Here is a 14,865-nt window from a genome sequence, read left to right as displayed (position 1 = left end):
AATACTTTAGGCATGTGGTATATGTGTGTGTGCCTCTGTGTGCTTACTTTTCTTTCTTTCTTTTTAATCAAGTGACCTATACTCATTTGGTTAAGTTTCTACCACAAGACATCACTGTATGCTTCTTTTTTTTCAAGATACACGTCATAACACACCAAGAAAGAGGGAACTTCCAGTGCCTGTGGTAACATCACTTGATAAACAGACTCATTTGAACAGCAAGAGCCTGTTTGCCTTTACTATATAAAGCAGCAGAGACGTTGACGAGCAGATATTTGCCGAGTGAGGACTATGCGAGCAGCAGGCATCTCCACACCAAGGTTAGACAAAATGCCAGGAATGTTCTTCTCTGCTAATCCAAAGGAATTGAAAGAAACTGATCATTCACTTCTAGATGATAAAACGCATAAAAAGAGGCCAAAGACTTTGTAAGTTCACTTGATGTCTCATTTTGTGAATGTTTGACTTAGATTATCTTTAATGGCAGAAGGATTGAGAATGAACGGGAAAAAAATATGAGCATTTAGTTAACTAAATCAGAGAAATTAGCTGATGTGTATATATAATATATGTATTATACATTTAGTTGTATTTAAAAAAATTTTTAAATGATTCGTGACAGGGTGTTAGATTATGTGGAAATATTTGCAGACTTTGGCTTGTAAAAATTAGCTCAAGCTTAACATAGGAAAATGTTGTAACAACTATTTTTATTATTGCCTTGTTCCTTGGAGAAGTTTATTTCATGTTCCTTGTGCAAATGAAATGTATTCTACTGAGTAAATATGAATATTCATGTTTGTATCTTTTGTAGTGGAATGGATGTGAAAGCATACCTGAGATCTATGATCCCACATCTGGAATCTGGAATTAAACCTTCTAAATCCAAAGACATGTATGTATACTAATATGCTGAACTATCATTTTAAGAGCAGCCTGTGTATTAGCTCTATATTCTAGCAAGTGATTAATACTGCACATGCTAGAGTTTGTTTATTTTAAGTAACAAGCCAAATGAAAGTAGACTACATTAGTACCAACGTAAATTAAGTACCAACGTGTGTGTACATAATTTGCTATTTATTATACTGCTACAGTATATGTATTTAGATTTCTTCACGTTCTACTGACAGATATTTTCATAACGATAGTCATTCTAAAGGAAGTTTTGTTTTCTTACAGATAAATTTTAAGAAAACTTATAGAACTAGAATCTTAGTTCCTGGAGTTATCAAAATATAGCAGCCATTCTGATATCATTTGTGATTACACACACAAAAAATATCTGACTAATTTATGTGAATTTTGTCCCAGCAGACTCTCTGTTAATGAAGTAATGCAGTGGTCTCAATCTCTGGAAAAACTACTTGCAAACCAAAGTAAGTATGATTAACTTACTAAATGTTTTTAGGTTTACCTCAGTACACTATTAGACCGAATGACTTCATTAAAACGTAGTGTTCTGGATAGAAGAGTATATAAAAAGTTGTATTCCAGTTTTTCTGTAGTCACTAATAGCTTCAGCATATTATTCCTCATTGTAGTGTGATGTTGACCTCGCACACAGTCCGCCACTGTCCTTCAGACAAATTTGCTGAGACAATTAGGTATTTCCATGGATCATTATAGGAGCAAAATTTAAAGCTATGCTGGGGTCCTGAAGTTTCAAGTTTTTAAAAGTAAACCAAACATCTCAACTTATGACCATTCTGAAAGCTACCTCTAGAATGTATTTTTGTAATTGTTGGATGTAAGAAGTAAGATACATTAGGTCAATTGACTATTTTATTATTTTCATTCTCTCCTTCATTCATTCATTGACTCATTTAGCCTACTTTTATGTGGTAGGCAGTTTAGAAGCACTAAGGATTCAAAACCAAGGACACGTGCCTTGCTGCTTTGAAGGAAGTTGAGAAACACAGTATTTAATTGCATTATATATAACATGATACATGATAACACATATATGATAAAAAGAATTTTTAAACAGTCTTGTGGGGAGTTTCTGATAAGAGAAGGTGGAGTGAAATCAGCTTGCCTTTCCCTCATCGTGGGCATTGCAATTCTCTTGGGATTAGGATCTCACTCAGAAGTTTGAATAAGCAGTGTGGTCTTTATCTAGAGGAAGAATTTAATCCTCTTTTCCCCACAAACACTCTTAATCCCTATTTAGGGTGTCAAGTAGTTCAATGTGGTTCATCCCTCTTATCATCTGACTTAGTTTACAATCCAACCAAACAAATAAATGGTAGAAATGGCCCATCAAAAAGCCTCAGTAACACCAGCAAATAGAATCAGCATATCAGCACATTTCCTGACTGATAGGGATTGGATGGGGAATTTATATTTGTTTTTTGTTTTGTTTTGGAATTTATATTTGTTAATAATAAACATGATGTAAATGACCTTCGTCAATGTTTGCTTCCCTAAAATAATCTACAGTCTGGCTAGGAGTTGGTATTTATAAGAAAAGAGATTGTTTTGTTATCACAAGAGCAGAATTTCAACTTAATTAATAGATGGAAGCAAAGCACAGTTCTGTAGCCATTGCTAGCAGCTGTGTGACGGTGGACGGGTTTGTCTGGCCCCAGATAAACTATCAGTGAAGGAATCTCTGAGATTGTCTCATCTTTATGAATTACGCACAGCTGTTTCTTCAGCATTAGCCGTATCTTACCTTTGAGCCTAGACAACTCAGTAGTATTTTTCTTACAAATTTCTTCTTTAAGGTATTCGTTTATTGGCTCAAATAATTTAATTATCTCACCTCTCACCCTTTATTTTTAGTTGGTCAAGATGTCTTCAGAAGTTTCCTAAAGTCTGAGTTCAGTGAGGAGAACATTGAGTTCTGGCTGGCTTGTGAAGACTATAAAAAAACAGAGTCTGATCTTTTGCATCGCAAAGCGGAGAAAATATATAAAGCTTTTGTGCATTCAGATGCTGCTAAACAAGTAAGTATTATCTTCGTTATCATCAGTTTATGTGTAAAGGAACTTAGATGCAGAAATAGCATTCTGCATACATAGCAAGATTAGATCTTTTTTAAGTATTATAATTTCACTGCTAAATGTTTAGGTATGTTCATATAGTTCAGTGCAATAATAAGCTAATTTTCTATATCTTTGAATATTTCAAGACAGTAGAATGAAAAGATTGGTTTTGCAAAATTAGCTAGCATGATAGAGATGGGGTAAGGAGTACCAGTGTTACTAGCCAGAATTACATGTCAGAATGTCTTGAATGAGTTAGCTCATCTTACATTAGGATAAAATACAGATTAGTGTAATACATACAATTATAGCAACAGAGATATTTTCAGTTAGTAGTAGTGCCCCCCTTCCAGTTAAATATTCTTGGTTCAAGCAAAAAATAGCTACACAAGGTGTCCTCTCCTATGAATTTTAAATGACCACATCACTCTTCTGATACATGTATCACCTTGTATGGATATTTAAATTTTTCATGTCTGTCTCTTTTGCATCTCCCAACTATACTATGAGCTAACTTGGAGCAAAGATTTTTTGTGTGTGTGATATTTCTTTTTACTTCCTTCACACCTAGTATAGAGTTGGTTGAGAGAAGGCATGTAAGAGATATTTGAACGGATATCACTGAGGGCTTAATGCCATTGTCTTGAGATGTTTCAACAAACATAGTCACATCACAAAATGTGCAATAAATTGGAAGTACGTATTAATTAGTATTTCTTTTTAGATCAACATTGACTTTCACACTCGAGAATCTACAGCCAAGAAGATTAAAGCACCAACCCCTACGTGTTTTGATGAAGCCCAAAAAATTATATATACTCTTATGGAAAAGGATTCCTATCCCAGATTTCTCAAATCAAATATATATTTAAATCTTCTGAATGAACTTCAGGCTAATAGTCTAAAGTGACCAGTTCCGGGCTGGAGAGAATTGAAGATCATATCAAGGACAGAAGGAATGCTCCAGTTATGGCTCCCTGGGTGAACAACCTGGCCCTTTTGAGTGACTCCACAGGCCCAAGAGAAGAGCAAATGACTCAAAATGGATTAACATGGAAGTTATCCAGGCTCAGGGTTAAAGGCACATAAGCAAGAAGAGACAGTAGAAAGAAGGAGATACTGTGGTACTGTCATTAAAAAAAAAAAAAAAAAAAAAGTGGACATGTCAGAAAATCCCTCAGTACTGAGAAGGCCAGGTAACTCCAGTTACACAGAAACTGTGAATAAAGGTTTTGAAACCGATTAAAACATGCTATAAGCTTTAAGGTCAACTGATATTTATGCTACATATTATTATATAGAGATTGCATTGAACTGCTGAGATCTCTAACTGGGATAGCTATTTGGAAAATATGTGTTTGCAACCACCGTTGCTATTATTGATGCTTGCAAGGGTTTTTGGTGTTTTATATTTTTTGTTTGCTTTTGGTTTGAAAGAGATGAAGAAGAGAATAATGTATTTAACTTAAACTATTGCTCTTAAACTGGGAAGTGAGAATTTATTTGTAAATTAAATTATCACAGTGCCATAATAAATGAGTTTTGTATTAAAAATATATAGAAGCTATTTCTCTTTACATTTCTTTGCCATTTTTAGAAATGAGTATTTATTCCTCACATTTAACAAAAACTCAAGCAAGGCTCTTCTACTCTCTATCATTTCTTCAACATCTAAAATTATCAGGAAATTAATCCCATACTAAAGTATTATATGTATCTATTGGAAAGAGTTCATTAGTTTTCTCTTTGCTATCATAATGCATTACAAGCAAACAAATATGCTCTCATATAGTCAAGCTTCAAACTGATGAAAAATTGAAGAAGTCTTTAAAAAGGGGATGGAAGAGTAATTTCAAGAAGTAATCTAATTAACAATTAATATTTTATTGTGATTTAAGTTTAGAAAACTCAATGTTCATAGCAATCTTGTGAAAGCTGAGACTCAGAATAAATCACTAGTCCCCAAATTTAGTTGTCAAACTACTTAGGATGTTTTAAAAATAACCACAATCACCACCTTTTTCAGGGCCGTATCCCAAACTGAATCAGAGTCTTGAAGAGATAGGCTATGAAAATCTACATTTTAGAAGGAAATCCCAAGTAATTCTAAAGATAATTCGGGGCTGGGAACCCTGTAATTAAGAGACAGTCATGCTGGGGGCGGGGGGGGGGGGGGGGAATTGCACACAAATCTCTCACTACACAATTTGTGCTCTTTCTGCTATGAGACACTGCCCCCCACTGGCCAAAATGCATTTCCTAAATCGTTCATGTCTCCAACAGTCCTCTAAGTGTCAAGTAAGTAGGAAAATAAGAGGACTCTGTAGGGGTCACCTACAGAGAGTAGAAAAATAATCAAGATTATGCCCATTCCAGCATAGCCTATATAGCTCTATCTTCCCATGTGCCCGTGTTCCATATTTTATTGAATAATCAGCCATCCACATACCATAGTGAAATACTATGGATATTCTCAATACAGGATTACTACTCATCAGGCCCACAGCTAGGGTTTGGAGCAATATATATATATATATATATATATATATATATATATGATTTTAAAAGTATTATTCTTGAGTTTCCATGGAATAGAATCCATATTGTTTCTACCTTAAATTTTATTCCATGGTTTAGCAGGTCATATTATAAGAGAAGCTTAGGAAGAGGGTTCAGTTTTACAACAATAGTAATAATCAAGTAATAATAATCTATCCCTTCCTCAGTCCATCACCAAGTTTGTCAATCTCCGCCCATCAACGAGTGTAGGAGGCATATCACCTGCTCTTTCTCTATTACCTCAGTGTAAGCTCAGGGTAGGCTGTCCTTGCTTGCCAATTCATTTGACTTGTTTTCCATCTGCCAGCCTCTTCTCTTCCATCCATCCTCTGAATAGCCACAAACATCAATCTCTGAAACACAGATTTTACCATGTCATCTCCCATGACATATAAAATAATTTCAAATTTCTCCTTCTGGAACTCACAGTGAGACTGGTGGTATAATCCTATTGCTCTTGTCTGGGTACTTTCTTACCTTTATGTCACACTGGATTAGTTGTCTTTTCTTGAATAAGCCCTGGCCTTCACTATCTCTAGGCCTTCACCTAATCTCTACTATCCATCTAAAATGCTCATCCTTCTAAAACGCCTACTGCCTTCCAGTTTTCAAAATCCAGCCAATTATTCAAGGCCAGGACAGAATAACTCTTCCACAAAGGTTTTCTAAAACCTTCCACCACTATGTAGTCATTTTCCCTGTCAAATGGATATGAACTGAGTTTGTATAAACACAAGACATTCTGCTTCTATTTCCAGTATTACTGTCACATTACACAGTCCAGGCTCTTCAGACTGGGAGGCATGAGAAATGCAACTGTCCAATATACACACCGGTCATAAAATAAATGCTTCTGGTCTTTGTCTTGTTAAGATGCCATGTTAAAGAGCCACCCAATTTTTGGACAGATGGTCAAAACAAATATCTAAGGCACCTCTTAATTTAATAATAATAATAATAATAATAATAATAAACAGAATAAATTTTAAAAGAACTCATGAAAGCATAGGTTCAAGATATTAAAAATACTTGAAAAGATAATTTTCTTTTAATTGGCATTTTTAACTATGGTATGGCAGTCTTATAAGACCATTCACTGAGACGCCTGGGTGGCTAATGGTTGAGCGTCTGCCTTTGGCTCAGGGCATGATCCTGGAGTCTAGGGATCGAGTCGCACATCAGGCTCCCTGCATGGAGCCTGCTTCTCCCTCTGCTTCTGTCTCTGCCTTCTCTCTCTCTGTGTGTATCTCATGAATAAATAAATAAAATCTTTGGAAAAAAAAAAAGAGTATTCACAATAATGTGATTAACTCTAGTGACATCTACTATTTAAAGAAATCTAATCCAGCTGCTTGACCTGAATCTCAGCTTACAGGTTGTGTTCTATTGTCATACTAAAGAAGTGGCAGTCAACAATATGTATGGCTTAAAAGGCATTAACTTTAAAAAAAAATTGCTTTTCTTGGATTTACATTATTTCTAATATGTGTATCACAGAAAACTAGGAATCTAACAAGATAGAAATGAGAGTGACATACACCTCATGATGCCTGATAATTTTCTCATTTCTCAAGTGAAAAAAGATGTAAGACTTTTAAAAAGTTCTCCAACTCCAAGTTTTATTAACAAAAATAGTTACTCAAATAATACATTAGACATTAGATTTGTTCATCAAGGAAAAGTATTTGCTATTGTCCTATATTTAATATGCATTATTACCTGTTATAATATTTGCTGGCTGGTTTCCTCCACTTTTTTTCCACAGGGGAAGGGATAATTAGGGTGGATCTTGAAGATTAAATAAAACCTAACCAGGGGAGAAGGGAAGTGGGGACACTTCAATGCAGAGAAGAGTCTGTGAAAAGGTCAGAAATTCAGGGGGACACAAAAACTATTCAGTAATGGTGATTTACTTGGTGTGGCTGGAAAGAATAAGAGGGAAAACTGAAAAGATAGTTTAGGGCAGATTCTGAGAAGGGATTTAGTCCACTCCAAAAAATACATTTTATTTCTTATGTGGTAGGTAACCAGCATAATTTTATGCAAAAAAGCAAGACATACATTTTTTTTTTAATGTCTACTATGAGCCAGGCACGGTGCTAGATATACATTACTTGCTAAGTCTACACCAAAACTCTTTGAGGTAAGCATTCCTACTCTAATTTTATTGATTGACAAATATAGAAACAAAAAAGTAAAAAAAAAAAATTATCTAAGGATGCATAACTAGTGAGTAGCAGACCTAAGACTTAAATCCAGGTATGTATGTTTCCAAAGACTTTCTGTTATCTCATCCTTCTTTCTGAATGTGACATGATTACTTTGTGTCATAAAAATTAATTCTAAGATTTACTGTAGAAGACACTTTCAAAAGAAGCCATCATTGAGGAAGGGAAGCTAAATGTGAACCTAGTTTGATTAGCCCAGCAAGAGAGATCAGGGCCTGAACTAGAACAGCAATCAAAGCAATGGAAAGGAGAAGGTGAATAGACAAAACTTGGTTAGCAATATACTGTGATAGATAAGAGGGAACAATATAGGATACCTCTGGGGTGTCTACCCGGATCCTCAAAGTTCCAGCAAATTCCTTTCTGGGTCTATTTTTGAGCTTGTCTTCCTTGAGGCCTTTGAGCTATAAATGTGCATTAAATAACTTGGAAGTAGAAGATGGGAGCATTGGAGGAAGATCGAGGCATATGCTTTTAAGAAGTTGCACATGCAAAATAAATTATGTAATACTTTCAATAGATAACAGCTTATTCTTAATTCACCTACAGATGAAGCATTCCACATGTTTTCCCTCAAAGCTCACTTTTAGCTTGCAAGCCATCATCCAGGCTGAGAACAAAAACCAAGGACCAAGAGACTCAACACATTTGCAAGCAAGCAATTGCTCTAAGGTTGAGAGCATCTTTCAAAGACAGGAGACAAAACCAAAGTCTAGGATTCAAGCCAAGAGAAAGGCAAAGAAAGCAGTTGTCAACTACAAACAGAAACTGCCATGGGGATAAGGAACACTAGACAACAGAGGGTGGTGAAGAAATTGACTCTGCGGCAGGAATTCTGCTCCTTGTATGGACGGCCTAACCAGTAACTTGACCGTGGAACTATTTGACGGCTGAAATGTTCTAGGGTTGCTTCTCATCAGCAGAGATAAACAAGAGGACTGGAGGCCTGCTGTCAGCTGGCCACTCTCCTGGCATAGTCTTTATTCCAATCACTCTTACCTACACTCTTCAAAATAGGTGAATCTATTTTTACCCTTTATTTCTGGAGAGAGAGAAAAAAAAACCAAAACTTTGTGGGTGTCAAATATTCTCTTATCTCCCCTAAACTCTTTGTTGCTATTCTGGTCAAACACAATGAAAAATTCAGTACGTATGGATTAAATCAGTAAAATTCCCATGTTTTCCACTCATCTTTTATACTCTGTCTTAAAACCCTCAGTTTGAATTAACTCTAAAAACAGGTTGTATTCTAGTCTAGTACTTTTTTTTTCTTTTTCTTTTTCTTTTCTTTTTTTTTAAGATCTTATTTATTTGTTCATGAAAGACACAGAGAGAGAGAGAGGCAGAGACACAGGCAGAGGGGGAAGCAGGCTCCATGCAGGGAGCCCAATGTGGGACTCGATCTCTGGTCTCAAGGATCATGCTCTGGGCCGAAGCAGGCGCTAAACCGCTGAACCACCCAGGGATACCCGACTTTTTTTTTTCTTAAGTCTATCTGTTAATTCAGTATTTACAAATGATCCATTGTATAGATAGAACATGTTCCCATATCCCAGAATGTTTATTTGGCACAATTTTGACTGCAATGATTATAATTCATACTATCTATGGAGGTACTTAAAGATGTCAAAATTGAGGGGAAGAAGTACAAAATATCCCCTGCCCAGTGGTTTTTAAATTCAGAGATCTAGAAATCTAGGTTCAACTATAAACTTCTAGAAAAGAGTCTAGATTATTGCTTCTTTAATAAATTCACCAATTGGGACACCCGGGTGGCTCAGCAGTTGAGCCTCTGCCTTTGGCTCAGGGTGTGATCCTGTGGTGTCGGGATCAAGTCCCGCATCCGGGTCCCCACAGGGAGCCTGCTTCTCCCTCTGCCTTTCTCTGTGTGTATCTCATGAATAAATAAATAAATAATTTTAAAAATTAAAACATAAATTCAGCAATTAATGACACTTGCTATGTGCCATAAGCCACACCAGGTGGGAGCGCCTCGGTGGCTCTTTCGGTTGGGCTGCTGCCTTCAATTCAGGTCATGATTCTGGGATCCTGGGATGGAGCACAGGTTGGTTGGGTTCTCTACTCAGTGGGGAACCTGCCTCTCCCTCTCCCTTTGCCTGACACTCTGCCTAGTTGTGTTCTCTCTTTCTCTTTCTTTCTTTCTCTGTCAAATTAAAAAAAAAAAAAAAAAAAAAAAAAAAAAGCCATACCAGGTGACAGGAAACAGAGATGAATAAGACAGAGCTCTTAATTACTGAAAGGCTCACAGTACTCTTGGAAAGAAAAGGGTAAAAAAGAATTGCAGTGACCTTTAAGCATTGTAAGAGCAGGGTAGTGGAGAGACAATTACGATTGTGATAGTTGACCTCCCAGCGACTCTCTCCAGGTCCCTGGTGAAAAGCCAAATGGGGACTGGTGGCCCTTCATCTCCCTAATGGGAGACGTTGTGTGGTGCCAACTTTCTAAAGGGTCATCAGATGCTACCAATACTTTATATAATTCCCCTGGGCATTAATTATTGCTAACTTATTTGGGCGCTATCCACTCCCTTCCAAAGTTCCTAAGAAAAAGGGAGCAGCAAAAAAAAAAAGAAAAGAAAAGAAAAAGGGAGCAGCAACTGCAAACTATACCTGCCTCTTCTTGAGATGCTACAAGGCTAAGATATCCATCCTGATGCTCCTCCTTCTTGCACCTGTGGAATTCATGGGGTTTATCCTAGCTCAACAGAAAGGAACAGTGTGCTATGAGCACTCAGAGATGGGAGTAATGCTATCCTGGAGGAAGGATATGGCTTCCTCCATATTAGAGAAATGATGGCTGCAACAAAATGTGGATTAAATTCAAAGTGACCCAAGTAACTTTTGAACTGCTATATTGTGGATTAATTGCAAGCTCTATAACTCACAAATAAATGTAAATTCTGGCATTATTGGGTTCCAAAAGGGCTAGAATAAATCTGTTCTACTAATTACTAATATCATTTACCTACATCAATATCATTTTACTTTAGCTGTTATTGTCCAAAAATAATGATTTCTTTTTCTCTTTTATTTTAGAGAGTTGTGATAGATTGCCTACATGCCCACCAATCTCAGGCCCTCTGCCTGGGCATCAGGAAGACTACATTTCCCAGGTCCTCTGACAGTGAGTGGAAAATATAGAACCTTCTATGAATGTTTTCATACAGTCAGTATTTGGTTGGATATTTACTTCTCTGTAGCTATTTTCCTTTAATTGCAACTCGATATTTTACCTTAAATAATTAAGGCCACAGAACTGAATTCTGTCTAATGAGCAGAAGGGATAGGCAAAAGTTCCCAGACTGGGAATAAAACACTCTAATTGTCTCTCTCTTCTCCATGTACAGTGCTAGAAGCAAAGGACTCTCACACTGCAAAACTACATGCAAGAATCACCAGACCCAGAATAGTCATGAAACCCACACAAGCATTTTTGTGAGTGAAAAATAAAAGTCTCTGCGATTCAGGGATTATTTATTCGAGTAACCAGGGGGTTTTATCCTGATGAATGCAGACACTGATATACATACAGTGTTTTCTTCAAAACACTACAGAGAACGTTTTCTTCAAAAAGAAACAATTCGGGATCCCTGGGTGGCGCAGCGGTTTGGCGCCTGCCTTTGGCCCAGGGCGCGATCCTGGAGACCCGGGATCGAATCCCACGTCGGGCTCCCGGTGCATGGAGCCTGCTTCTCCCTCTGCCTGTGTCTCTGCCTCTCTCTCTCTCTCTGTGACTATCATAAATAAATAAAAATTAAAAAAAAAAAAGAAACAATTCTTTATTTCATCTCTAAATATATTTAGAGACATCCTGGAAAAAAACAGGGCAATTTCTGTGTCACGACTCAGTATTATTTAGCTCCCACATTAGGCAGAGGTTATCTCTCTGACCCTGTGATTTTTCTGTGAGATAGAGCTGCCCGGAACAGAGGACGTACACTATGGATGAGAACAATATGTGAAAAGCTTATTTCAGATGTAACTTAGAATAGAAAATGCCAAAAACAACACAAAAAGGGAGGTGAGGGCTAAGAAGCAGGAAAAGAATAAGTGATGGAAAATTTTGCAACTGATAAAAACATTAAGAGAAAATAAGTTGGCCATGCAACATGTATTTTCCACTCAGTCACTTTGACTCAATTTAGGCTACATACCATGTTGATATAAATACTTGGAAGTTTAAACAGGCCAATCATCAAGTAAAAATCAGAATTCCAAGAATATGTAATGTGCAGCTCTGGAAACATGTCTGTGGTTAAGCTAGGATTCAGACAGGAAGTATGAATTCAGAGCATCCTGGAAAATTGGAGGGGGAACTCACTAGGACCATTCTTCCTAAGAAACCAAAGTACTAACAATGAAAGAATTCATCCTAAAGATGATGTACAAATTTGGCCTAAAAACAGTGGGTCAGAAGAAATGGAGGAATTGGAGGAAATGGACTACTTTATGTATGGCAGGAGGCTGACACTCATATTGCCCTTCGATGCAGGTCCAAAAATCTGAGGGAGAGGAGAGAGCAATAAAAGAGTGATAAACACAAAAAGGACAAATTCCCTGAACACGTAGGAACATGTAGGAACAGGGTATTAGTCAAGTGATGGTGAAGCACATGGGTGAATTATGTTTCCTAGGCACTCGTTTGTCTCTGTGAATTGTGAATAACTTTTTAATATTTGGGTTATTATGTCAAATTATCTTAAAAGAAATTGATTTCACCTCAACAAACCCCCATTAATGACTTACATGTATTATTTGCACAGAGAAAACTGAAACTGAATATTATCAACAAGCGAGATATGAAATCAGTTTTATCAGACTAGGGTTCAAAAATGGGCATTTTATATTCTTGTTTTTTTTTTATATTCTTGTTCCTTTATAACTGATTTTGGGTGTTTTTTTTTGCAGAATTAACTATAAGAATCACTGGTTACCAAAGTAAAACCTGATATACTGATTCCATAGTACATAACATTCAGTTTTTACCACTCTCTTTGGCAAACTTGTCTACTTCCTCATTTTCTGTTCGGATTAAAAAGCATCAGATATCCTGTAAAAAAAAAAAAATCCTAACTCCATGGGGAGTTAGGATTAGAGCTCTGACAGGACAGGGCACACTGGATTGAGAACCAGACCACTCCAAATCTAGAAAGGAGAACTGAAAAAGCATGTGCTGCTCCAGTAGATATTACCCCCATTGTGAGCAGACATTTATGTCAGCCTAATATTTTATGTAGGTGTAGAGGTCTTGAAAGCGTCTCTTGAAGGGAAATAATGTCATTTTAACCCACCCACGTTCTGATTATTGAGAAATAATATAAGAAGATTAAGCTGTAGGCTAAAATATTACTGATACAGCTAGATCAGAGAATAGAACATTGGGAGAGAGCCAAATAGGTCTGCTAATTTAACCTCAAAATTAGATCATCTTGCTTCCCAGTTGCAGGCAGTGTCAGTCAGAGGCACAATTTCTATACAATGGATGGCATATGTGGGGAACAAATTTCCAGGTGTCTTTTCTCTATTAGGACAAGTGTGAAGAGTCAGTCCAGCTCAGAGCTCCTGGTTTGTGACTGGACCTAATAGTATTGCAGTGTCTGCTCATTAGGAGCTGGGTCCTATTAGACTATCCAACCATAAAATCAGGTGGGCCCATAGAAATCCACTGAGTGGTGGGAATGATAAATCCAGGGCTAAACATGAACAGGTCTTATATTTGCCCTATGGCAGCTTAGGGCTCTCTTATAACTAATGATGGAGGATGAAATGCCCCAGGGTTGTGTTGGGATGGTGTGTAGGTACAGGCTAAAGATGAACAGCTATTAGAATACAGTTCTACCAAGGGATGGGCAAGGGAAAATCCTCCCAGTGGCAGAGTTTGGGGTGATGCACCTGGTTATCTACTTCATATGGAAATAAAAGTGACCTGAAGTTAGAATAGACATTTATTTATGAAAGTAGAGAGTGGCTTGGCTAGTGGATTGGGGCCTAGAATGATTAGAAAATTCTCAATGATTAGAAAATCGAGAATAAGAAAGTCCAGAGGAGATGCATATGGGTAGACCTACCAGAGTGTTCAAAAGTATGATGGTCTTTTTACCACACGGTCACACTCAGCAGAGATTATTGTCCACACTAAAAGCATAAAGAATCAAATAGAATAACTGTAAAAGTTGACCTCAGCCGGCCTGTCTTCAGCCAGCCCATCAACAGAACAGCAATGGTGGCAGATAACGGACATGCACTGGCCCAAAAGGATGGACTCTCACTCATGAAGGCTGATCTAGTTACTGTCCTTGCCAAAGTCCAACCATCAAGAAAAGAAACTAATACAGAGAAAATGATATGGTATTCTATCTCAAAGATGTCAACCAACCATTTCATGACAAGTTGATTACATTGGATTTCTTTCATCTTTACTTGAATCAACATATATCTTCTTGATTGTAGATTTGCCTTCCCTGCCAAGAGGTCTTAGCCCCACCCTAAGAGGGCTTAGATTTTTGCCTACAGTTTTTGATTAACCATATCACATCAAACCAAGGAACCTACTTTACGGCAAAGGTGGTATAGCAGTGGGTACATGTTTATGGAATCCTTGGGTCATATCATGTCCCATAATACCCAGATGCTGCCAGCCTGGTAGAACAATGGAATGGTCTTATGATGGCACAGTCGAGCCATCATTTTAAGATGATATCCTTTCAGGAAGGTATGTCATCTTCTAGAATAAAGAATACACTCTTAATAAATGACCATTATATGGCACTATGCCCACAATATGTGGAATATATGCGCCTGGGAACCAAAGGATCAGAGCAGGAGTGGCCCCATTTGCTATCACACTTGGTAACTTTGCTCCCAGAAGATGAATGCTTCCATCAAAGGCCAAAGCAGAGTCATATTAAATTTGAAATCACAGGCACCTGTTGCTTTCCTTTAGCTCTTTGTACCAAGAGACCACCAAGCAAAGAAAGGAGTCATCATTCTAGCAGAGGCCATTTACCTTGATTATTAAGAAAAAATAGGGCTTCTGTTACAGATGAAGAATAAGGAAGAATTTTTAGG

At 37.2% G+C, this 14,865-nt stretch overlaps 1 protein-coding gene across 4 annotated transcripts; it reads left to right on the top strand.

Annotated features, from left to right (window-relative positions):
- Positions 1 to 202: 202 nt before the first annotated feature.
- Positions 203 to 4,548, top strand: RGS1 (regulator of G protein signaling 1). Of its 4 annotated transcripts, none has more exons than XM_038585916.1 (5): positions 203 to 428; positions 815 to 895; positions 1,315 to 1,379; positions 2,788 to 2,951; positions 3,715 to 4,548. In XM_038585916.1, the coding sequence occupies exons 1-5, from the start codon at positions 292 to 294 to the stop codon at positions 3,898 to 3,900; spliced, it is 633 nt and encodes a 210-aa protein (XP_038441844.1). In that variant the 5' UTR covers positions 203 to 291; the 3' UTR covers positions 3,901 to 4,548. The 4 variants fall into 4 exon arrangements, with proteins under 4 accessions (XP_038441844.1, XP_038441846.1, XP_038441845.1 ...); XM_038585918.1 differs by having other exon boundaries at positions 209 to 320; XM_038585917.1 differs by having other exon boundaries at positions 209 to 428; positions 1,318 to 1,379.
- Positions 4,549 to 14,865: the final 10,317 nt, after the last annotated feature.

This window comes from Canis lupus, chromosome 38 (assembly GCF_011100685.1).
Source record: "Canis lupus familiaris isolate Mischka breed German Shepherd chromosome 38, alternate assembly UU_Cfam_GSD_1.0, whole genome shotgun sequence".
NCBI lineage: Eukaryota > Metazoa > Chordata > Mammalia > Carnivora > Canidae > Canis > Canis lupus.
The sequence above is the reverse complement of the archived record's forward strand: the minus strand, read 5'-3'. Positions and strand labels throughout refer to the sequence as shown.